Here is a 26982-nt window from a genome sequence, read left to right on the forward strand (position 1 = left end):
TAAAAAGATGAGAGAGGACTGTAATTGTCATCATAGGTACACTTCAACTATGCCAGATAAAATGATTTTAAAAAAATCCAGAATATCACATTGTAGGATTTTTTATGAATTTATTTGCAAATTATTGTGGAAAATAAGTATTTGGTCACCTACAAACAAGCAAGATTTCTGGCTCTCACAGACCTGTAACTTCTTCTTTAAGAGGCTCCTCTGTCCTCCACTTGTTACCTGTATTAATGGCACCTGTTTGAACTTGTTATCAGTATAAAAAAGACACCCGTCCACAACCTCAAACAGTCACACTCCAAACTCCACTATGACCACGACCAAAGAGCTGTCAAAGGACACCAGAAACAAAATTGTAGACCTGCACCAGGCTGGGAAGACTGAATCTGCAATAGGTAAGCAGCTTGGTTTAAATAAATCAACCGTGGGAGCAATTATTAGGAAATGGAAGACATACAAGACCACTGATAATCTCCCTCGATCTGGGGCTCCACGCAAGATCGGTGAGCAAAAATCCCAGAACCACACGGGGGGACCTAGTGAATGACCTGCAAAGAGCTTGGACCAAAGTAACAAAGCCTACCATCAGTAACACACTACGCCGCCAGGGACTCAAATCCTGCAGTGCCAGACGTGTCCCCCTGCTTAAGCCAGTACATGTCCAGGCCCGTCTGAAGTTTGCTAGAGAGCATTTGGATGACCCAGAAGAAGATTGGGAGAATGTCATACGGTCAGATGAAACCAAAATATAACTTTTTGGTAAAAACTCAACTCGTCGTGTTTGGAGGACAAAGAATGCTGAGTTGCATCCAAAGAACACCATACCTACTGTGAAGCATGGGGGTGGAAACATCATGCTTTGGGGGTGGAAACATCATGCTTTGGGGCTGTTTTTCTGCAAAGGGACCAGGACGACTGATCCGTGTAAAGGAAAGAATGAATGGGGCCATGTATCGTGAGATTTTGAGTGAAACCCTCCTTCCATCAGCAAGGGCATTGATGATGAAACGTGGCTGGGTCTTTCAGCATGACAATGATCCCAAACACACCTCCTGGGCAACGAAGGAGTGGCTTCGTAAGAAGCATTTCAAGGTCCTGGAGTGGCCTAGCCAGTCTCCAGATCTCAACCCCATGGAAAATCTTTGGAGGGAGTTGAAAGTCCGTGTTGCCCAGCAACAGCCCCAAAACATCACTGCTCTAGAGGAGATCTGCATGGAGGAATGGGCCAAAATACCAGCAACAGTGTGTGAACACCTTGTGAAGACTTACAGAAAACATTTGACCTCTGTCATTGCCAACAAAGGGTATAAAACAAAGTATTGAGATAAACTTTTGTTATTGTCCAAATACTTATTTTCCACCATAATTTGCAAATAAATTCATTAAAAAAATCCTACAATGTGATATTCTGGATTTTTGTTAAATTATTTTATCTGTCATAGTTGAAGTGTACCTATGATGAAAATTACAGTCCTCTCTCATCTTTTTAATTGGGAGAACTTCCACAATTGGTGGCTAACTAAATACTTTTTTGCCCCACTGTGTGTGTGTATGTATGTGTGTATATGTATGTATGTGTGTATATGTATGTATGTGTGTATATGTATGTATGTGTGTATATGTATGTATGTGTGTGTGTATGTATGTATGTGTGTGTGTGTGTATATGTGTGTGTGTGTGTATATGTGTGTGTGTGTGTATATGTGTGTGTGTGTGTATGTATGTATGTATGTATGTATGTATGTATGTATGTATGTATGTATGTATGTATGTATGTATGTATGTATGTATGTATGTATGTATGTATGTATGTATGTATGTATGTATGTATGTATGTATGTATGTATGTATGTATGTATAGCCTCTGGATTATCTATAATCTCTGATGTCGAAATGTATACCCAAACACGCTACAACATGTTCTATGACAGCTGGAAATAGTCTGTGATTCTTGGAAATAAAACTAGGTGCATGTTTATTGTGGGTTAGTCTTTTAACTTGTATGCATGTCCAGGGTGAAACGTCCCCCTTTTATAAGTGTGTTCTGCTTTAAGTGCAACTCAATTCCTCTGGTTGTGTTTTAGTTGGCTCGGGTCGACAAGGGACAGGGAATCACAGAAGCGGCTCAGGGATCCTTGCATATTTCATGAAACAACAACTGTGGTCAAGCCCTGATAAATCAGAGAACACACAGACACACACCCACGAAGACCAAGCCCTGATAAATCACTGAACACACAGACACACACAGAGACCAAGCCCTGATAAATCACTGAACACACGTCCAACAACAACCACTGGCCTATACACTTGAGGCCCAACACACACACACACTGTGGTAGAGATGTGTGGAGCAGGACACACATCCACACTCCCCAAAGCCAGTTAGGACGAGCAGATTAGGATAATAATAGTAATCAGGGGCATGGAAACTAAATGTACTCAGATTAAATCTGCTTTCTAATTGTACAGAGAATGTATTACTTTTAAAGGGTAAATCAAATGGCAGGGTTTTGGGGTTTATTTTGGAAACCAACAGAACAGTCCTCCCCCCACACCTGTTTTTCATCGCTGTTCACTGGCAAGACTGACAGCGTTTAGGACACAATCAAAGTCCAGTCCTGAAACATGCAACAGTGAGCGTTTATTGGACATACCATACTTTAACAAAACACCATTGCAACAGCCCATCACGCATGACGGAAGGACAGGTAAAGAACAAGAAGGCCCGCACACTGTTAAAGCTCCCAAATCACAACTTTATTGACAACAATATGATCCGAAACGGATCTTCGTCAGGTCAAGACGTAAGGACTGCCATTCCAAAGTAAAATGAATGGTAACAGGCTGCCATTTCCTTCAACGTGAATGTAGACATTGTCTTTACAGCTACAAAAACAATGAAATAGTCAAAGCTTTTTGGTTTAATTTCCTCTTGGATGAGCAGGCAGATAGTTCCTCGTCTCTTGTGACACAAGGTAAAAGCAACGGGAGACAGACTGCGTGATCTGCCTTTCCAACAGCAGAGAGACATCAGTAACGGCTGCTTAGTAACATATTTGGCCTGAACTTCCCTGTATCCTTGGCAATGTCCTGACATTTTATTAGCTCTGACATCAAGGGAGAGTGTATATTGGCTGGACCTTCCTGAGGCCAGAACCAATAACTTCTCAGCACAGTCAATAATTGCAGTCTTGTAAAAATAAGAACTTGTAGTTGAAATGCAGCCGAGAATCCTTCAGTTTCACATTACCAATACAATTTAGCTACATACATGCATCCAGGCGTTCATATCATTGCAGAGCAAGGAGAAAACATGTTTACACTGTTTGATGGAATGGCTCCCACTGTCTTTGAGAAAAATGTGTTACAGAATGGTGACTTGACACCAGTTGAGACTGAATAGGATGCTCCTCTTCCTGACAGAGCAGTGGGGCTGGGTCCCTGAGGAGAAACCTAAACCAGAAGCTCAGATCTCTCTCTCTCTCTCTCTCTCTCTCAAAACACATTTCTATGACTCGACTGACTTCAATGTCAGGTTGGGAAAAGCTCAACTGTATACCTGGATACTCAATGTACATATGTAACCAGCAGTAAATCCTGCAAAATATAGCCTTTTCCCTCAATGCAAAGCCACTCCAATAACTGCAACACGCCCAGTCTTATTGCCCTACTGCTTTAGAAATCTATCAGTCAGTCTATCCTTGCCGGGCTCCATTTTGGCAGGCTGGTGTTGAGCTGCTTTGAAAGGGGGGCTTAATTGACTGGAGGTCACATGTGACTCTTGGGGATGAAAAATGGCGGTGCTCAGCCTTGGGCGACTGAAATGGGGGACTAGTTAACAGAATATTAACCACCCGATTGCACAAGCAATAAGGCTTCCTTTCAGTTCATCAAGAAAATGAAACTCACATCTATAAAAAAGGTTTTACTGTCCAATAACAAGCACACACACCTTCGGTACACAAGAGCCTTGTAAAGATGGTTTCTTGGATGCTCACAGGGCATGTAATATATTTCTGCATATCCCAGCTTAACAGAGTCAACAATGGGCTTGTGAAATCACGAGTAAACAGTTTGCAAGCAGAATTAATGAGATATTCACTCAACCACTGGCATCATATAATCCTTGTAAACCTATCAGCTTACTTGAACACCACACATGCAATATAAGATGGCAAGTAGAAGTGTAATCCAACAGAGAGGAGATGGAATAGTGAAAGTAAACCATACTCCTTTTTGAGTCCCCGGTGTGTGTGTGTGTCTGTCATACCTGTTCAGGTTTGAGCCCCGGGGGCACCCAGGCGTACTCCTCCAGCGCGCAGCCTGAGTCGTCGTCTGAGGTGGAGTTCCTCTGGAAGTCGTACATCAGCTTAGTGATGGTCTTCTCCATCTCCAGAGGCATGGCCGTCACCACATGCTCCTCACGGTGGCACTTAAAGTGGACACAGATGTTCCTACAGGACACAGGGACAAAGCAGAAGTCAGTTATCAAAGCTTACAGTGGACACAGATCTTTCTACAGGACACTGGGACAGTGAGCTGAGGTCAGTGATAAGATACCAAAGCGAACATTGAGTGGACATGTCTTTTCTTCAGGAAGTATAGAAAAGTGAGAAACTGTTATCCATAGTCCAAGCTTAGTAATATAAAACACTGTCAGCAACCAACCAGGACTTATGCCTTGTACGTATGGCAAAGTGTGGGTTGAGTTCAGACCTCTCTCGATGTCCATCTTTGTTTTCAGGGGTTTCCATTGCAAAGCAACAAAGCATGTGAAATCTAATCTCCATGGCAATGAAGCATGTGAAATCTAAACTCCACAGAGTTCAAGGGCCAGGGTTCACATGTTTTACAGAGAGAGCAGGATCTCAGAGACATTCTAGCTCCCACAATCCTCTAGGTAACACCAGTGAGGACATAACGACAAACAGGTTAGGGAAATGATTCGCCGAGCTACTGACAGTGATGGAAAGCAGTACTGTAAATACACATTTCTCCTCCTGTCTTTACAAGGTTAGCTTCAAGCGGTTTCAGATGCTCAAACAGGATAAAAATCTGTTCATTAATCAAGAACCATGCAACAGATTAACACACCCACACAAGGTATCCGTTTGTTCGCATACAGAACAAGGATTGCAAATTTAGGTATAATACATGTGACTAGAGCCTTTTTTCACCCTCACCCTTTAAAACAGAATAAACTAAAGTTGTTAACTAGGCCACACACACACACACACACACACACACACACACACAGTGAAACTCTGTCCATGCAGCAGACCCTGTAACCATTGGACACAGAGGGAGGCCCGCGGGCCGTATCCACTGACTTCTACTGCCCCTCAGGTAGCCAATCAAAAACAAATCAAAAGTTTATTGGTCACGTACACAGGTTTAGCAGATGTTAAAGCATGTGCAGAGAAATGCTTTTGTTACTAGCGCCTAACAATGCAGTAAAATGTCAAATAATTACACAAATAATCACACACGCACAAAAGAAAAAGAAGAATTATTTTTTATCCTGAAATGTAACTAATCCAATTAACAAGCCAAATAGCACTGTAAAAGTAATCCAAATGCAGTCTATACATATATACACCAGATGAACCTACACAAGATATACTAAGAATGATATGTACAGAAGTAGATATATTAGAGTGAGCTATGTCAAGAATCCAGTATATAAATAAATATGTGGTGTGTATAAACGGTGTAACTAAAATAGTAGAAATATTAGAACGAGTAATGTCAAGAATTATTTCGACATATTTAAATACACAGTACAAAACACCATGGCAAAATGGACGGAATTGCAGGAAATTAGCTTCCAGAACAGAGTCTGGAATATAAATGTGTGTAAATGGTGTACAGCAGTGGCGGTCAGTGCCGTTTAAGATGAGGGAGGCCGATTTTTTTAAATGAACATGGCCTTTTTTCTACTAGAGCATATTGGATGACTGTCATTCATATTTCATTCACCCTGCTCAATGTAACATTGATAGGTTTAAGATACAACATGATACTAAACATTTTCCTATACCCATCATAATGTTGCTATTGCTAATCTAGGGTGTAATTAGTCCAACAGTTGCAATTGAGAGTTTCTATTGGACAAATTCAGGTAAGTTTATCCCCTTCCTTCCGTTTAAGAATTGTTTTTCTACAGAATCGGCGGAAGGAATAAATCCTTGATCACCACAAACACAGTTCATTTTCATAGCAGCCACATACAAACAGCACAATCATTTGCTTGTTGTAGAATTCCTTCTCGGACCTTCTCATCCTCTCACCTTTTCCCTTTGCTTGCGTACTTCAGTGCACAATACAAACAAGACAAACCTTCATACCATAACCGCTATCTGCTACACACAGCCAACATCGTTGTAACTGGAGGTCGATCGATTATGATTTTTCAATGCCGATACCGATTATTGGAGGACCAAAAAAAGCTGATACCGATTAAATCGGCCGATTTTTATATATATATATATTTGTAATAATGACAATTACAATAATACTGAATGAACACTTATTTTAACTTAATATAATACATAAATAAAATCTATTTGGTCTCAAATAAATATTGAAACATGTTTAATTTGGTTTAAATAATTCAAAAACACAGTGTTGGAGAAGAAAGTAAATGTGCAATATGTGCCATGTAAAAAGCTAATGTTTAAGTTCCTTGCTCAGAACATACAGTTAAAGTCAGAAGTTTATATACACTTAGGTTGGAGTCATTAAAACTCGTTATTCAACCAGTCCACAAATGTCTTTTTAACAAACTATAGTTTTGGCAAGTCGGTTAGGAAATCGACTTTGTGCATGACAAGTCATTTTACAACAATTGTTTACAAACAGATTATTTCACTATCACAATTCCATTGGGTCAGAAGTTTACATACACTAAGTTGACTGTGCCTTTAAACAGCTTGTAAAATTCCACAAAATTATGCCATGGCTTTAGAAGCTTCTGATAGGCTAATTGACATAATTTGAGTCATTTGGAGGTGTACCTGTGGATGTATTTCAAGGCATACCTTCAAACTCATTGCCTCTGCTTGACATCATGGGAAAATCAAAAGAAATAAGCCAAGACCTCAGAATTTTTTGGGTTCATCCTTGGGAGAAATTTCCAAACGCCTGAAGGTACCACGTTCATCTGTACAAACAATAGTATGCCAGTATAAACACCATGGGACCAGCAGTCAGAATGTGTCCCCTTCCTGAGCAGTATGTCTCCTAGAGATTAATGTACTTAGGTGCAAAAAGTACAAATCAATCCCAGAACAACAGCAAAGGACCTTGTGAAGATGCTGGGAGGAAACAGGTACAAAAGTATCTATATCCAAAGTAAAAACAAGTCAAATATGGACATAACCTGAAAGGCCACTCTGCAAGGAAGAAGCCACTGCTCCAAAACCGACATGAAAAAAAGCCAGACTACGGTTTGCAACTGCACATGGGGACAAAGATCAAACTTTTTGGAGAAATGTCCTCTGGTCTGACGAAAAAAAAATAGAATTGTTTGACCATAATGACCATCGTTATGTTTGGAGGAAAAAGTGGGAGGCTTGCAAGCCGAAGAACACTTCACGGGGGTGGCAGCATCATGTTGTGGGAGTGCTTTGCTGCAGGAGGGACTGGTGCACTTCACAAAATAGACAGCATCATGAGGATGGAAAATTGGGGATATATTGAAGCAACATTACAAGACATCGGTCAGGAAGTTAAACCTTGGTCGCAAATGGGTCTTCCAAATGGGCAATGACCCCAAGCATACTTCCAAAGTTGTGGCAAAATGGCTTCAAGGTTTTGGAGTGGCCATTACAAAGCCCTGACCTCAATCCTATGGAAAATGTGTGGGCAGAATTGAAAAAGCATGTGCAAGCAAGGAGGCCTACAAACCGGACTCAGTTACACCAGCTCTGTCATGAGGAATGGGACAAAATTAATTCAACTTATTGTGGGAAGCTTGTGCTACCCGAAACGTTTGACCCAAGTTAAACCATTTAAAAGGCGATGCTACCAAATACTAATTGAGTGCATGTAAATCTCTCTCTCTCGCTCTCAGTTCGTATTGCAAGAGCTCTGATGGGTTGGAGGACATCCTCCAGAAGTTGTCATGACTCCTGTGTAAGTCTATGGAAGGGGGCAAGAACTGTGAGCTTCCTAGGTTTTGTATTGAAGTCAATGTATCCAGAGGAGGACGGAAGCTAGCTGTCCTCCGGCTACACCATGGTTCTACCCCAGAGAGCGCTGTTGAGACTACTGTAGACTTTCATTGCAAAACAGTGTGTTCTGATCAATGATTTGGCAACAAGTGAATATATTTAGTGTAGTTTTTTTTCTAAAAATTACAACTTCGTTTCACTATTTTAATATTTATGAAATTCAATGAAGAGGATGGTCCTCCCCTACCTCCTCTGAGGAGCCTCCACTGGTGTATAGCGACAGTATGTGAATAGAAAAGGTGTACAGCAGTAGTTACAGCCTTCAAAAAGTATTCATATCCCTTGACTTATTCCACATTTTGTTGTGTTACAGCCTGAATTCAAAATAGATTCAAAAACATTAAGTTCTCACCCATCTACAGATAATAACCCGTAATGACAAAGTGGAAACATTTGTAGAAATTTGTGCAAACGTATTTAAAATTAAATACAGGAATACCTAATTTACATAAGTATTCAGACCCCCGAGTCAATACTTTGTAGAAACACCTTTGGCAGTGATTACAACTGTGATACCTTCTGGGCGAATCTCTAAGAATTTTCCACACCTAGATTGTGCAACTTTTCCCCATTTTTCTTTTCAAATTGTTCAAGCGCTGTCAAACGAGTTCCTGATCAATTGCTAGACAGCCATTTTCAGGTCTTTCCATAGATTTTCAAGTAGATTTAATTAAGAACTAACTCAGCCACTAAGGAACATTCACTGTCTATTTGGTAAGCAACTCCAGTGTAGATTTGGCTTTGTGTTTTAGGTTATTGTCCTGTTGAAAGGTGAATTCATCTCCGTGTCTGGTGGAAAGCAGACAACCAGGTTATCCTCTAGGATTTTGCCTGTGCTTAGCGACATTCCGTTTATTTTTTAAGTCGATTACAAGCATACCCCTAACATGATGCAGCCATCACTATGCTTGGAAATATGGAGAGTGGTCCTCAGTAATGTGCTGTATTGGAATTGCCACAAACATAACACTTTGTATTCAGGACAAAAAACGTATTGCTTTGTCACATTCTTTGCAGTATTACTTTAGTTCTTTGTTGGAATATTTTTATTCTGTAAATGCTTTCTTCCATTCACTCTGTCATTTAGGTTAGTTTTGTGGGGTAACTACCGTGTTGTTGATCCATCCTCAGTTTTCTCTCATCACAGCCATTAAACTGACTGTTTTAAAGTCACCATTGGCCTCATGGTGAAATCCCTGAGAGATGTCCTTCCTCTCCGTCAACTGAGTTAGGAAAGATTCCTGTATCTTTGGAGTGACTGGGAACATTAATACACCATCCAAAGTATAACTAATAACTTCACCATGCTAAAAGGGATATTCAATGTCAGATTTGTTTACTTATACCCATCTACCAATAGGTGCCCATTTGAAAGGCATTAGCAAATCTTCCCGGTCTTTGTGGTTGAATCTGTGTTCACTACTCGACTGAGGGACCTTACAGATAATTACGTGCGGGGTACAGAGATAGGGTAGTAATTGAAAAATCATATATTAAAACATTATTATTGCACACAGAGTGGGTCCATGCAACTTATGTGACTTGTTAAGCACATTTTTAGTCTTGAACTTATTTAGGATTGCCATAAAAGGGGTTGATTACTTACTGACTCAAGACATTTCAGCTTTTAATTTGTAATTCATTTGTAAATTACCCTTTGACATTATGGGGTATTGTGTGTAGGCCATTGACACAAAATCTAAATGTGATCCATTTTAAATTCAGGCTGTAACACAACAAAATGTGGAAAAAGTCAAGGGGTGTGAATCCTTTCTGAAGGCAATACAGTATATACTAGAAGGGCAGGGTAGGGTACTCCATCCCATTACACAGACAGATGCCCAGTGGGCAGCACAGGATAAGGAACAGGGGCTGAGACTTCTTTGACGGAAAGATAGAGACAGAGAGACTCTTACATGTAAACCTCACCGGCCGCGTGCGTTGCTAAATTAATTTACACACGTTATTCAGTCCTTTCTCCCACACTGCTTGCGCACGTGAACGAGTGTCTGTGTAGCCAGGCCCTAAAATAGAACTTGATTATGCAAGTCCCCTCATTATTGGATATCAGGAAGATACAAACCCACATGGATGTTTGAAAGACAAACGAGAAGAGCAGCAGCTAGCTGACTAAATATCCATGGATGTTTCATGTGTTTCGACCTGCCCCCAAATTAACATAATATACTGTGCTTGACCTGGACTGAAATAGGGACTGGTATTCATTTTGGGTGCCAGTATTGTTTACATGTAGGTGCATGAGCTCCACAATACATTTGAGCTAATGTTCTATAAAAGGAATAGGAGCTTAAGCAGTAGAAATTTGAGGTGCTGGTACTCAGCTCCAGTGAGCACCTGTCCAAGTCAAGCACTGGTTAAATAAACTAGTGATGCATGGCTGGGGACCACTAAATACATCTCTGCTTCTTTACTACCCTTGGGCAAGGACAATCTACCTGATCTCCTGGAGGTGATTGGCTTCAGAGCAGTGTGCATGAATATTAAATCAACATATGAATGAATACTGAAATGCCAAGACATCTCATCGATGAATATTGATGGGAGTGGTAAGTAGTACATGGAGCCAGGCCTCGGTTTGCAGACTAAGTCATCAGCTCTCTGACAACCAGCCCGTCCATACAGGAGAGGGAGAATTAAACAGCCCATCCTAGCAGTGGGACACCTAGCCTGGGGCTACAGAGTCCTCTCATTACAATACAGCAGTTCTCCATCATTACTAATGAATGTGGGATTAGAGACACATGTACGTACATACACACACTGTACAAAAAATCTAGTTGTTTCAACTAATTATTTTTAAATTGACTTATTCCAGTCTTTTTCGTTTCCTCAACTTTTCAATCAAAGTGTTTATTTTTTATTTTGATTGAACATTAAAACATACAATCTACTTGCAGTGAACATTTACATTACATTCAGTCATCAAACAGACTCCCACCCAGAGCGACCCACAGAAGCAACCAGGGTCAACGCCCTGCCCAAGGGCACATTTAAAGATCTCCCACAAGGTCAAAACATGGACCCGAACCAGCCACCTATCCACCACATAAATCATAACAGCAAGGCCAACTGAATACGTTTGAGTGCATGTATGGCACTATTTACAAAGTAAATCTCAGTTCTGTTAAAAGTACACTCAAGTAAAACTGTTTTATTTATCATAGTGATTAACATTAACACAGTAATATGCCCCACTAACATTAGACAACTATACAGGAAACCTTTAAATTGCTGAAATAAGTCAATCAAATCAATAGTCAGATTAACTGATAATTGACACAGACATGGTGGCAAAGCAGGAAGATCCCAGGTGAGGACGTGTTGAATAGTAAATACTGTATACATGCACAATGTAATCATGTTGGTCAAATATGTAAGTTTAAAACATTGTATGTCAAAGCACCATCTGTGTGTAACTAGTTCCATAGCCATTTTTTAATGAAGATACCAAAATAATAATATCTAGTTGAATGAACATATGAGTCAAGTTGAGCAAACACATCATTTTAAGTTAACTTAATTTGTGCCGAAGTTCTCTCAAGTTGGAGTTTGCGCCAACTAAAAATGTTAAGTTCAGGTAACACTTTCACCGAAAAGTAGCACCAGTGGAACCAACTTAATCATTTTACAGTATGCACACACACCAACATACTAAATGTACGTTAGAACACGGAGAGATGATTCAGAGGGTACAAAAACATGACAAATTAAATCGAAAAAAAAACATTACACACACATCTCCCACTCCTTTTCATGCAAGGGGCTCATTCTGCCTTTGGGTGGAGAACAGGCTTGGAGATAGGGGTTTAAATATAGCCTGGAGGAGTACATTGGGCATGGGGGAGAGTGTTTCACACTGCATTCCCGGAGTGTCTCTGTTTTAAAATGATACAGACAGAGGCCTTATAAACACCAACTCAAAATGTTCTCATCGTCTTTGAACTGGACATGGGAGCACGAGGGTTGGAGTCCCATGGGACCCGTGAGCCTGTCTCTCTCCAGATGTATAGGGCCATCATCATCCAGTGATTCACCTTCCAAACATCTGATATCCCTGCATCAGGATTGGCAGAGATATGCCCAGGGCCTAAGCCCCTGATTTACAACAAGGTGCACATCACTGGGATTTCTATCCTGAAACAATACCCCATGTTACACTGGTCATCTACATGACTTCAATACAAGTCAAGTATATAACCAACGCCTTCTAAAAAAAACTAGACAGCCTTTCCTCTCCTGGGGCAGATAAAGCCTTCCATGGCCAGAGCAGAACACCGCAGGAAGCTTCTAATGACTGGAAGGTATCTGAGTGGACAGTAATCGCTGAGACTGTGATGCAAGCAGACAATCAGTCACCACCACAGTGTTAATCATTGCATTGCTCCTCTACATCACCCTGGCAACAGCCAAGTTAAACAGCTACACTCTGACACACTGCAAAGTCAGTCAGTAGACACACCAACCCGTAAAGACCATGTCCACTGGTGAAGCTCACGCCCAAGAAATGACTGACCCACACACAGACAAGTTCTTACTAGACTAGAGATACTTATTGTTTTGTTTTCAGTATTATTCACCACTGTGGAACTCTTAATAACCACCTATGGACTGGTTGGTACAAATCCTCTGAGGTACTGGTACAAATCCTCTGCCAAGTCAGGGACATCTCAAGAGGTTGGGTTGAGTGGTGGTGCCATTCATTTAACTAACCCAATATTAACAGTTTCATTTGCCATAGGGCAATGTGTCATCCAGGCTCTTAAACACCTCCTCTAAAGTGTTCAACACATCCACAAGCCTTGCCTTCCTGAAAAACAGCCATGGAGCTGAGTGGGCTTGATGTGGTATCCGAAAGGAATATAATATAATTCCAGAGCAGCTCCCAGAACCGCTGCTGTGTTTCTGTGTCATCATTCCAGACAGCATGTTTCAATGGCAGCTCAGAGGGGAGGAGAAGGAGAAAAAGGGTTCAGAGGAACAGCTGGAGGCAGGCAGCAGCCAAATTTCTATTATTTCTGCTTCTTTTGTTTTCTCTGGACAGGCAGAGAAAATAGGAGGTCAGATTATTTCTCTATTTTTTAAATGCCTTTTGTTCTGAGATCAGATGGGCATTTCCTTTCAGTGTATTTCGTCCTAAATTGTCCTAATTTGGTAATTTATTGAAGCAGACATGTTCATCTTTAATCAGTGTTAAACTGGATTGCACTACATACCAAAGAGGAATCAAACAAAAAAAAGGTGTTTATTAGTAGCTAATTACTGGCGACTCAATCCAATATATTCAATCTAATGGAGATTAGGCCTGCACCCACCTGCCGCAATAAATAATAATCCATTATTCTTGTCCAACACACACACACACTCCATAAAATATACATTGACTGAACACTATCAAAGAATGTACGTAATCTCACTACACCTTTATAGAATTTGTAAATGTTTAGTGTAAGAAGTGCAGGAAGTGAGAGAGGACTATATATTTATGTAACATTAACTGAGGATGGCAGCTTTATACCAGATGACCATGTTACTTATTCATAAGTGTTACTTGTTCGGTAACTGCTAGTGGGACAGATGCATGGTATGTCACATGGTGGCAGGTTTTCAGCTCCTGAGACCTCAGTTCTTATACGGAACTGTAGCTATGCTGTTCTCATGCGATATTATCAAGCTGTCATTGGCGAACCCATCTGTGCAAACTATCTGCAAGTTTGAAATGCTGACAAACATAACTAGTCTAAACGTGGTTTAAACAGTGGACCAGATTAAACAATCTCATGGTGTTGAAAGGGGATGGTCAAAAACCGACCTGATATTATTTTGCACATCAAGACTGATAAAATGTTTGGTTGCCTATGAGCCGAGGCTACCTGTAGTCTAAATGTCTGTTTCAGAGCAATGCAGCCTGATATCTCCATTACCCATGGACTCTCGGGCCAGCTGCTGGAGTGTCCCATTATTCATTATTCCACAAAATCCGTTCATATGCTAATCCAAAATAACCTATCCTGACTCAATCAATCCCGCGGCCGGCCAGGTCCAGACCATAGAGGCAACACAACAAAGACTATTCCCACTGAAAAAAACTGGTTAGCTTGACCGCCGCGCCATGAAGAGTAGAAAGAGAAAATGGATAACAACACATCCATTACGGAGGATAGTCTATGAGTCAGTAAGGTGAAAATGAGTGAGACCGTCAGTGCAACTATTGCGTACGAGAATTTTTTTTTTTACGTTCAAATAAAAAAACTATATTACGGAATAATCAGTGTAATTGCAATGTAAATATGATTACCTAGTTCTAAATCATGAATAGGCCTACCTCGTCGTTAAAATACATTTCACCTCATACCTCATTGATGTTGATATGATTTAGTTTAAATCGAGCACACCACGAATGAGCCACAGACGACATTGTAGCACACATCTTGCAGTCAGGAAATATCAAACCCTTTCTAAACACGACCTTTCAACGGCAGTAAAAGTTCACTCAAACTGGCAATGTTGATTAAACTTGGCCACAGTTTAAAACCTGAAATAGATACTGTATTGAAGGTCCGGACACAACAGAGCGCAAAAATAGCCTTGTCAGCTGTGTAAATAACAGATTGATACAAAATAACGGAGCCACAAACGGTAAAATGTAGTCAATGCTTACCTTATCACCAAGTAGGTGTGAGGGAGAGCATGGCTATGTACCCGGTGATAATAGCTTTCAACCACACTTTCCTCATTGCAAGCCTTTTCATAGTCTACTATTCCTGCGACACAATTTTACGAATCCTGCAATCTCACTCTCTGGTCAGTGCGAAGGCGCAATCTGTTCCTCTAGGCTACTGTCCTCTTCGCTCTGCGAGCCTTTTTGTCAAGCTGTTCTGCAAACACATTCACCAAGCGCAAGGATTGGTAAAGCGACACAAAACCCAATAAGCGGTTAAACACAAATACCCCTACATTTAGTCCACCTACATTGCGATAATGCAATAGCCTTAACTTTGTAGATTACGTTTCGAACGAATCCAAAACAATAATTTACGGAGGCAGCAACAGAAAGCTAGAAAGTTGAAAAACGATCCACAGGGACTCCTTATGTATGCGCTTAGTTAAGGAGCGCTGAGCAGGGGACTTGCTCACCCCGAGTGACTGGCTGAATAACGGAGTAGCTTGTCCTTGCCAGGACCACCGCCCCCCCCCCCCCACCCCTCCCGAATGCTAATGCCCATCCGTGATGTCAGCAAGTCACCATCCCGACACTGGTATAATTAGCGGCGTGAATGACTGGTGTTTTGGAGTCATTTGCATGCAAATTAAACAATTTCACTGAATCAACTGCCCCAGGGCAGCCAGCTAGAGAGCGAGAAAGGGAATAGAAGGACCATGCGGTATTGGAGGGATTGCCAAAGATTCCAGCCACACTAGTCATAAGACTGTTCTCTCTGCTACCGCACGGCAAGCGGTACTGGAGCACCAAGTCTAGGTCCAAAAGCCTTCTTAACAGCTTCTACCCCCAAACCATAAGACTCCTGAACAGCTAATCAAATGGCCCCAAACTCTTTGCATTGCCTGCCTGCCTGCCCCCCCCCAGTCATTTTACCTCTACCTGCATGTACATATTACCTCAATTACCTTGACAAACTGGTGCCCCTGCACATTGACTCTGTACCGGTATGTAGCCTCTCTACTGTTATGTTATTGTTGCTCATCAATTTTTTGTTCATTTCTATTTTCTTATTTTTTTCTTATTTTTTTTAACTTCAGTTTATTTTAGTAAATACTTTCTTTACACATATTCTTCTTAAAACTGCATTGTTGGTTAAGGTAAGGGCTTGTAAGTAAGCATTTCACTATACCTATTGTAGTCGGTGCATGTGACAAACATTGATTTGGAAACAAAATGCATAACAATTACCAAAATAATGGAGGAGAATGGAGAAGGGTTATATATAGCCTATAGCTTACAGAACACTAGTGTGGAATAGAGTAAGGCAACCAAACCTTTTTGGTATTTTATTAGGATCCCCATTAGCTGTTGCAAAAGCAGAAGCTACTCTTCCCCCTGCCCTTATTTCCCAATACACTGTAGTCGAAGAGGTCCTATTATATACTGCTTAGTTAGTTATCAAATGTTTATCAACAGATTTAAAAGAAATACATTGTCACAAGGCCTCTCAAATAGCTTCCCGAGCATTGGACTAGTAACTGAAAGGTTGCAAGTTCGAATCCCAGAGCTGACAAGGTATAAATCTGTCATTCTGCCCCTGAACAAGGCAGTTAACCCATTGTTCCTAGGCCGACATTGAAGATAAGAATTAACTGACTTGCCTAGTTAAATAAATGTCCAATAAATAATAAAAAAACAGAAGTGAAAAATAGCTTTCACCTTTCAGCTCTTCCACAACAGTGAGCATGAGGGAATGGAGACAGGCAAGACAGTTATTGAACACTAGGCAATTGGAAAATAGTTTAGAGACAAAACAATTCATATTGACCTTATACTTCCATCATAAAACAACTTCCAAATGTAGAAACAATGACATACAGTATAAGCAGTTGTAAGAACTATAAACTAGGTGATAGGGGTCTGTCGGTTTGGGACCAAAATAAATAGTTACACTTTTGGAATGAAATCAGTGTGTCAAGTTGCAAACCAAAATATTAATTTGACTTACTCTCTAACGTTTGTATAATTTCAGCCAGTAGTTTTGAAAGTGGTGCTCACGAGCCAAAAGTGGTACCCATTTTTTTGTGTTCTTGTGTACTTGTACTCATCCATTTAGTGTGATATGAGTTTTGCCATTTATATTACATCATACACATGTAGCAATTTGTGTGATATGTTCCAAATCCTGCAATATGTTTCAAATTTGATGGGCTTTAGATCCCGGAGTGCATCTTTTTTTTAAACATTTTTGAAATAAAACCCCCTTTTTCTCCCCAATTTCATGGAATCCAATTGTTAGTAATTACTATCTTGTCTCATCGCTACAACTCCCGTACGGGCTCGGGAGAGATGAAAGTCGAAAGCCATGCTTCCTCCGAAACACAACCCAACCAAGCCGCACTGCTTCTTAACACAGCACATCCAACCTGGAAGCCAGCCACACCAATGTGTCGGAGGAAACACCGTGCACCTGGCGACCTTGGTTACTGTGCACTGTGCCCGGGCCTGCCACAGGAGTCGCTGGTGCGCGATGAGACAAGGATATCCCTACCGACCAAACCCTCTCTAACCCGGACGACGCTAGGCCAATTGTGCATCGCCGCACGAACCTCTCGGTCGCGGCCGGCTGCGACAGAGCCTGGGCGCAAACCCAGAGTCTCTGGTGGCACAGCTAGCGCTGCGATGCAGTGCCCTAGACCACTGCACCACCCGGGAGGCTGCCCGGAATGCATCTTTAACTATGGAAAGTCAATCAACATTAATTCTTCCATTTGGGATGTGATTTGGTATTGATCGGTTTATTTGTGGACTCAACCTGCAATTAAAAGGGACTAAATAAACAGTCTGATTGTTCTCTACTAGATTAATTATATCTTGGCTATTTTGGTTCGTCGTAATTTACAAACACTTGCATGGCTCTAAGCCTGTAATACTATCTGAGCTCCTTTCCAGAATCAGTGTTAGGAGTGTTTAACAATGTCTGACTGCTGCTGCTAATTTGCTTATTTGTCATGCATTGAATGTGGTTGATTTCAAAGGGGAAACGGTGCAATGAGGGGGAGTTTGTAATTAAATAAAGATGTGTTTATTCTTCCTCAAAAGCCTCTGCACTGCTTTAGCCAAGAGCCAAAAAGTAAAGTAAAAAAACAAAACTCTTTGAAACAGTGGTTGAACGCTGTATAAACAGTTTGTGAAGCTGGTAAAACCAGCCGGTGGCTCTGAACGACCTCCACAGTTTGAGGAAGACGCAGTCTTCTTTCCGTTCTCCTTTACCTCCTTGAGTCAGCCTACAGCTTTTGCTCCCAATGCTGTGTCTGGCTTGGATTCCATCTTCACACGTGGCAGACCGCCTCTCCCTGGCCTGCACGTCTTTTAGCCCCACACACAAGAATATTAATTGCCCCTTATCCTGAACTTAAGGCCATTCCACAGGATTTTATGAGGAACTGTAAGTGACAGCGTCCCCACTCCTCATAGCCACAGAGCGGATCAGCTGGTCTGGGGACCGTTGCTAACCTCATATGGGCTCTGCACTTTCCCAATAAACTTATCCAGGGCCTGTAACTGCTTTAATGCTCTAATAAAAATGTAGAGGCCAGCTTGGGAAACATGCCACAGATAACATTTACTTTACTGTAGGCATGCAGTGCCTCTGCATGGTCATTTTAGTCGAGGAGTACAAGTGTACTCCCTTCAAAAGCATGTAGGAGCATATCAGTGCTTTTGTCCCGATCAAAGCACAAGATGAACGATAGTGCATACTTACTGCCCCGAGGGATGAACAAGCCATGTCAAATATGTTTTATAGTTGCACTTCCTGAGAGGATCTTATCATACACCAATATTATATAAACCTTACCAAGGAACGAACTAAAGTAACAACAAAAAAAGTATCTGTCATTATAACAAAGAGCAATGGCGCCAATGGCCCGAGTTGACCCACAATTTCATGTAACACCACCCTCTTCTCTCCTTTCATGTGGGAAATGCTGATGATGACTATCACTGAGTCAACACCAAGGCAGCGGAATCTCACCCCAACAGCTGATCACTAAGGAGAGAAGAGAGAGCAAGAGAGGAGAGATGGAGAAAAGAGATTGAGAGCAACAGAGAGAGCAAGCGAGAGAGAAAGAAAGAAAGAACACTCCTTTTCTGGTGTGTATAGATATCTACATTCTGGTGTGTATAGATATCTACATTCCTTTTTAGTGACTGGGCTGGGCTTGCATCAAAGCAGTTGGGACCAACAAGCAAGTTAGATTGATCCAACCTCCTTTCCCACAGACTAGACATATTTACAGCCTCAGATAGGGATTTAGGGGGTTGGAGTAATTCCCCAAATCTCTGCTACCGCTTTTAGAAGTCTCTTCCAGCGGGTTTACCCATGTACTCTGTCCTTAGAGTAGAGGGTCTGAGGCTGTGGATGGATACAAAGCTCACAAGCACTTCTACAATAGTGTTCACAGCAGATAAGTGACTATTACACACTCCATGTTGAATGTTAAATGGATTAATTCCACACGGTTTGAGCGGCATAATTGTATTTTTATAGGGGGAGAGAAAAGTTTAGCCAGTTTGTTGAAATTATAATTTGCTTGGGGGTTCGTGTACAGGGAGAGAGTGTGTTGTCCTGCTCCAACTCGATTCATGGAGGGGCCCTCGGCTCTGGAGTGATCTTGAGGAGAGGCTCCTGATGGGTAGGCTATTTCTGCCCCTGCTGGCCCACTTAAAACAAGAGGTCTTCAGCATGGAGAAACGTGTAGCTAGGGCCCCATCCATCTCAAGCCACAGGAAGCCTGGCTTTCAGGGGCTGTGGAGCACGTTCCTCAGTCCACAGTACCCTACTCTACCCGTGTCTCTCTGAGTTTTCCCAGTCCTACATGCGGATTCTGATTAAAAACATAACTGGGTCACACTTTCCTCTGGTTGAAAAAGGGGTGGGACTTAGTAAAGGTATGTGTAGATGCACAGGGAAATGTCGACTGATTAACATGAAACATTTAGAAAGAAATGGTTTTACATCAACGTGAAATAGGAAAATTAAAGTGAACCACCTGCTGTCTAAACCTCCCACACCAAACATACAAGGGAAGTTTCATGACTAAGCTCCCATTCATCCACCAGTGGGAGGAATAATCCATAGTCATGTCGGCCATGTGGGTGTCAGTACCTCAATGGGTGATCACTCCCATTCAGTCAGACTGCAGGGTTCTGGGAACACCACACAGAGTTCTATTCCAGAAATCTCTCCTCCTTGGAGCCCCGCAGCCCTCTCCTTTCTCCCTGCAGTCGCCATGCGGAGAGGAGTGACCAGATGTTCATTAATAAAATGATATGATCACCCTCATTAGGGTGACCACAGCAGTGCAACAACCCAGCAGCTTGATACATTATTGCCTCATTCTGTTTGAGAACGTCACACCACACAGTACCCATAGCGGACAGTATACTAAAGCCTCAGACACACTCTACAACACCACAGTCAGGTATGCAGAACAACAGTACATGCTGATAATGCATACTACTTGAAGAGAGAAATAGAAGATGCAAAATTTCACACAATATGTGGTCTAGGACAAAGCCGTAGACTTGTTTTCATGTTGAACATCAATAGAGAGTAAAAATCCTCAGGTCGGTCGGCCCAGTGATTTAAACACAACCGTGTGATTATCTTCTTCCATTTAAGCCAATCACTTGGGTCGTGCTCCAATTTCTCCAGAGGCTCCTGTAACGGTTTAAACTTGAGCCATCCAAACCTTTAGTTAAATAAACCCTTGCTCAAGTATGCCATGTTTAAATATTTAGTTTGAGAAAGACTGTCTGGAAGGAGAGAAGGATCAGTCAAACAGTGGTGGGTCTGATTGAGCGGTTCTGTCTGTCCATTCTAGTCCAGGACCAGGAGGGAGTACAGTGCTCTGCTTATGTCCACTTACAGCTCCGTTTGTTTTGCAATTTGTTATCAACACAAGTCAAGGCCATGGCAGAACATTCCTCAGACAACTGTCTAGAGGACACTTTTCCTCCTTGTTGTTGCACGAATAAGAACATGTAGTAGACTAAAAAAACAGAACATAAGTCATGCTTACTAAGTTTTTACAAATTACATTTAAAAAATCTGTCAGATGTTATTTGTGCAGTAAGTAGGAACTGAAAGTATGTTCCTATTCAATTTCCAATGGCAAAGACAATATAGGGAAGAGAGATGGGGAGAAAAAAAAAATTGTGAACAGTTAGTCCTCGGGGTTTTGCCTGCTACATAAGTTCTGTTATACTCACAGACATGATTCAAACAGTTTTAGAAACTTCAGTGTGTTTTCTATCCAAATCAATGAATAATATGCATATCTTATATTCTTGGCATGAGTAGCAGGAAGTTGAAATTGGGCACGCTATTTATCCAAAAGTGAAAATTCTGCCCCCTAGCTTTAACCTCGAAGTTAAGAACAAATGCTTATTTACAATGACAGCCTACAACTCATGCGACAGCAGCCACACACACACAGTCTGGTAAATGTATCAGGGTTAGGGATCAGGGAGGGCGTAAATCAGAGCCCAGGACGGACTGATATAGCTTCCTGTTACAGGAGTGAGAGTGCGAGAGAGAGAGACCTAGAGAAAACCAGGATGCTCTTTTATTCATCTGTAGGAAAAAACATTACCATTAGCTCATGTTTAAATACCTCCATGATTTGCAACAGAGAATAGCACCTCTGAAAAATCGGATCAGTCCTTTCAGCCTGCAACATGCCTATTACAAACACCAAGCTCCAGTCAGTTTGATCGGTTGGTGTTGTCAAAATATGATTGGTTAGAAACTTTCACACAGGCCCATATCTTGCAGCATTAGTAGAGCCAGTTTGCTACCGTCAAGCCCATCTGAACTCTATGTAGACCTACACAGGAATAGGAAAACAGACCGGCTTACTCACCAATCCATTTCCACCCTCCCCTTTTCACCTCAATAACACTAAAGCGTTTCACTTTCACTAGTAAAAAGCGCTAAAGCGTTTCACTTTCACTAGTACTACAGGCTATTTTGGATTAAAATTAATTTAATTAATGAGGTTTTTCAGAATAAAGTAAAAGCGAAGGTGTGTAGAGTCAGGATTGAATAGACTTGTCTGATATGAACAGATGACATTGGAGAAGGAGAAAAGGGGGATTTAATACACTGAATCTGATTTCAGAGCTTATCTAAGTGGCAAATAGAAATATAAAGAGGATGACTTCCTGACCACACAACAGAGGTTCTGTGAGGGGGGTCCTCATCCAATCAACAGTGTTTCATCTCAACCAACCCTGAAATAAAACAACCACCCATCCAATTCACCAACTACACAAACAACAACAGTTCACTTTGGTCAGGCCATTTATTCCACCCAAGGTCCATTTCATTATCAGATTTCCTGCAAAAAGCTGTGATGACACACGCTCCATGTCGATATGACCACCGCTGCTTTCTCCACAGGAGCCGTCTTGCCCAGCTCCGGTGGCAGTTATGGACCGGTAACTGAAGAGAGATTGGCATTCTAGGATCAACAGAGTATGTGTCAGGGTAGGGAGTTATCCAGATATTCATACCACTTCCATACAATACCGGGGTATAAGATATTAACGAATGTGCAAACAGGGGGCACTAGTTCCCACACACACACACACACACGCACACGCACACGCACACGCAGAGTTAAAGTCAGAAGTTTACATACACCTTAGTCAAATACATTGAAACTCAGTTCTTCACAATTTCTGACATTTAATCCTAGTACAAATTCCCTGTCTTAGGTCAGGTAGCATCACCACTTTATTTTAAGAATGTGAAATGTCAGAATAATAGTAGAGAGAGTGATTTATTTCAGCCTTTATTTCTTTCATCACATTCCCAGTGGGTCAGAAGTTTACATACACTCAATTAGAATTTGGGTCGCATTGACTTTAAATTGTTTAACTTGGGTTAAATGTTTCAGGTAGCCTTCCACAAGCTTCCCACAATAAGTTGGGTGAATTTTGGCCCATTCCTCCTGACAAAGCTGGTGTAACTGAGTCAGGATTGTAGGCCTCCTAGCTCGCACACGCTTGGCCACAGTCCTGGCCACAAATTTTCTATGGGATTTTTAAAATTTTATTTTACTTTTATTTAACTAGGCAAGTCAGTTAAGAACACCTTCTAATTTTCAATGACGGCCTAAGAACAGTGGGTTAACTGCCTGTTCAGAGGCAGAACGACAGACTTGCCAGCTCGGGAGTTTGGAACTTGCAACCTTCCGGTTGCTAGTCCACCACTCTAACCATTAGGCTACCCTGCCGATTGAGGTCAGGGCTTTGTGATGGCCACTCCAATACCTTGAATTTGTTGTCCTTAAGCCATTTTGCCACAATTTTGGAAGTATGCTTGGGGTCATTGTCCATTTGGAAGACCCATTTGCGACCAAGCTTTAACTTCCTGACGGATGTCTTGAGATGTTGCTTCAATATATCCACATAATTTTCCTCCCTCGTGATGCCATCTATTTTGTGAAGTGCAACAGTCCCTCCTGCAGCAAAGCACTCCCACAACATGATGCTGCCACCCCCGTGCTTCACAGTTGGGATGGTGTTCTTCGGCTTGCAAGCCTCCCCCTTTTATCCTCCAAACATAACGATGGTCATTATGGCCAAACAGTTTTATTTTCGTTTCATCAGACCAGAGGACATTTCTCCAAAAAGTACAATCTTTGTCGCCATGTGCAATTGCCAACTGTAGTCTGGCTTTTTTGGAGCAGTGGCTTCTTCCTTGCTGAGTGGCCTTTCAGATTGTCGATATAGGACTCGTTTTACTGTGGATATAGATACTTCTGTACCAGTTTCCTCCAGCATCATCACAAGGTCCTTTGCTGTTGTTCTGGGATTGATTTGTACTTTTCGCACCAAAGTACGTTCATCTCTAGGAGACAGAATTCGCCTCCTTCCTGAATGGTATGATGGCTGCCTGGTCCCATGGTGTTTATACTTGCGTACGATTGTTTGTACAGATAAGCGTGGTACCTTCAGGTGTTTGGAAACTGCTCCCAAGGATGAACCAGACTTGTGGGGGTCTACAATTTTTTTTCTGAGGTCTTGGCTGATTTCTTTTGATTTTCCCATGATGTCAAGCAGAGGCACGGAGTTTGAAGGTATGCCTTGAAATACATACACAAGTACACCTCCAATTGAATCAAATTATGTCAATTAGCCTATCAGAAGCTTCTAAAGCCATGACATAATTTTCTGGAATTTTCCAAGCTGTTTAAAGGCACAGTCAACTTAGTGTATGTAAACTTCTGACCCACTGGAATTGCGATACAGTGAATTATCTGTTGGTAAAGAAGTGTTGTAAAATTACTTGTGTCATGCACAAAGTAGATGTCCTTACCGACTTGCCAAAACTATAGTTTGTTTAAAAGAAATTTGTGGACTGGTTGAAAAATTAGTTTTAATAACTCCAACCTAATTCCGACTTCAACTGTGCACGCACGCACCCACACACAAAACTATTTAGGCATTAGTGATCTTGATCCAGGAGGGATTGAATGTCTCTGCTGTAACCAACAAGCTTGATCTTGACGTCTAGCCACTTAGCTACAAATTAGCAACAAATGCATAGCTGGAGCCCTGAGGTGGATATAATTTAGTTCACATCTAAGATTTCTAATAGTTATAATTATATACTTATATGCAGTGTCATAGTGTCACACTCCCCCCCCACCACAGCCCCCACCCCAAAAATCTATATACATATATATATATTTTTTAAAGATATTGGTATTTTGAAATATCCCTGTATAAGGTATAAACAGTATATCGCCCAAGCCTAGTATGTGTTGTGTTGAGAATCAGTGTGTTAGCAACGCAAGGACTGATTGGAGGTCTGAGACAGCACTAAGGAATAGATGACTCATTCAGCATCCACGTGTACTGTGTAATCATGAAAACTCAGCAGAACACACAAATACACGCACACACACTCACAGACAATCCAACAAAAGGTAGAGGCATTGAGACACTCAGGAGCCCCTCCACCACGTTCCACAGAACAGAAGACTGACGTTACTGCTACTCTTCCATCTGTCTGTCCCTGCTACTCACTGTAGCTTCTATTACTTCCCCTTTTGTAGACTTTGGCCCATTAGAAATCAGTGAGAGAGCAACACCCTGAGAAGAACTAAATGACCCAGGCACAAGGCTGTTTATATAATCCCGGCCTGCCATTCGCCACTGTTTATTTGAACTATGAACAGCACCATCCATGTGTGTGTGGAGGGGAAGGCAAGGTCGGCTATTCTAAAGCATATCCTGTGTCCTGCCCCTTTCACACTCCTCCACGCTCTTAGCACACTTTTCACAGCGCGTTCATCTCCCAGCAGGCGCCGGCGCTCCTTTGCTTCTCCAGGCACAGATAGTCCTCTGTGAGCCCAGCCAGGGTTGCACGGCAGAGAGAGAACAAACGCCCCCCTGCCTTCCTGAAGCCACAGAGCACTGTGACCCACATATCGGTAGTACTCTTTCAGCTTTTGACCACTGCCTGCTAGTCCCTCTCCAGATCCCTCCACTGCACAATGCCAGTGACTATGCATGGAGATTACTCAAAGCAGCCCCTGTGATGAAGGAGGGAGACTGGAGGAATAGTGGGTTTGGGATGGGGTTGGTAACAGTGCCTAGGGGTAGGGGAGGAGGAGAGAGTGTATCGTCAATGAACCCAATGTTTTAATCCACAGGCTGGAAGGACTGTGCCACCAAGCCAGATACTGTGAAATCTCAAAGAACACGCATGCGCGCACAGACAAATAGATAGATGTCTGTACAATATTGAGTTAACTTTTCATAGTTTACTTTTTGTGGGTGTGAATGTACTGAGATGTAAAATTGCAGACATTTAGCTAGGCTGACATTTATGAAGGACTGGTGGGCTGTGATTTTGCTGCTTACAGTTGAGATTTCGAGACTCCCAACTATCCATGTGTGGGTTTCTCTAAAATAGCAACTCATACATCAATGGCAAGAAATAGACTGTTCAGTATGATGTGGGAATATTGACCAGGAAAATCAGATAGTCTTATGTCAAATGTGACAGCATTGCTATGTTATGAATCTAATGTTTCAGGCTCCACCCATTCTCAGTTACACACTAGTTTTACACAGTGTATATGTGCAATCATTAGAAAAATATAACCTAGCAACAGAATGTCAGTTGAGGTCTGTTTTGGGTTAAAGTGATTTTCCTTCTGAAGACTTCAACCCTCTTTAGATATCCCCTAAAGGCCCTTTGACTTGTTGGACTCGTTGACCATTTACTTGCAGGTGGAATGTTTAACTACTGCAAATGTTTCCTACTCACCTCTGTTGCTATGCCTAGCATCTGTAGCTCCCACCAGTCACTTTATACAGAAATACACTCACATACACATGACCAGCTGAGAATATTACTAATTTCCATCAGCTTCACTACACATATAATTTGTTTTCTTATTGTGCAATGCTTTTCCAGAAGAGCTTGGGCTAAACTACAAAATAAGAACATTTAATGGTTTGGAATTGGACACGGCAGTTTGATTTCAAAAAGCCCCTTTTACATTACGGGAAAATCAGCCTGAATTCCAAATCCAATTGAATTAATCCTTGTATTGAATTTAAGAAAAATGTGCTTGGTGCCAGCTCTGGTATGTAGGCCAGTGTATTAGTGGGCAGAGTAAAGCCTGCTGCTATGATACAGGCTGCAGTGCTACTGGTCTGCCAGCCAGAAGACAGCGCTGCCTGGAGTCCAGTTGAATGACCCTCAGCCTGCCCACCCAGCTTTAAAGAGGATGAGGAGGTCAGAGAAAACAGACTGCGAGAGGGAGAGACTGCGAGAGAGAGAGAGAGACTGCGAGAGAGAGAGATACAGAGGGAATGAAAGAGAAAGAAGAGAGAGCGAGAGAGGGGGAGAGGGAAAGCGAAAGAGAGAGAGAAGAGAAAAGGCAGTGGAAGAGAAGTCATTCATCTGACATGTGGTGCCACCAGGAGTTGGTATTTGGCTGGCTACAAGTAATTAGAATACATTTC

At 41.8% G+C, this 26982-nt stretch overlaps 1 protein-coding gene across 4 annotated transcripts in view; it reads right to left on the reverse strand.

The window, feature by feature from the left end:
- Positions 1 to 26982, reverse strand: part of LOC135540132 (prickle-like protein 2) — a 113073-nt gene that overhangs the window by 11020 nt on the left and 75071 nt on the right. For 2 of the 4 annotated variants that reach the window (XM_064966537.1, XM_064966538.1), the window contains one exon: positions 4280 to 4463. In XM_064966537.1, coding sequence (XP_064822609.1) covers positions 4280 to 4411 — 132 coding nt within the window. In that variant the 5' untranslated portion in view covers positions 4412 to 4463. The other 2 variants (XM_064966536.1, XM_064966535.1) reach the window with 2 other exon arrangements.

The sequence above is a fragment of the Oncorhynchus masou genome, chromosome 5 (genome assembly GCF_036934945.1).
Source record: "Oncorhynchus masou masou isolate Uvic2021 chromosome 5, UVic_Omas_1.1, whole genome shotgun sequence".
Taxonomy (NCBI): Eukaryota; Metazoa; Chordata; class Actinopteri; order Salmoniformes; family Salmonidae; genus Oncorhynchus; species Oncorhynchus masou.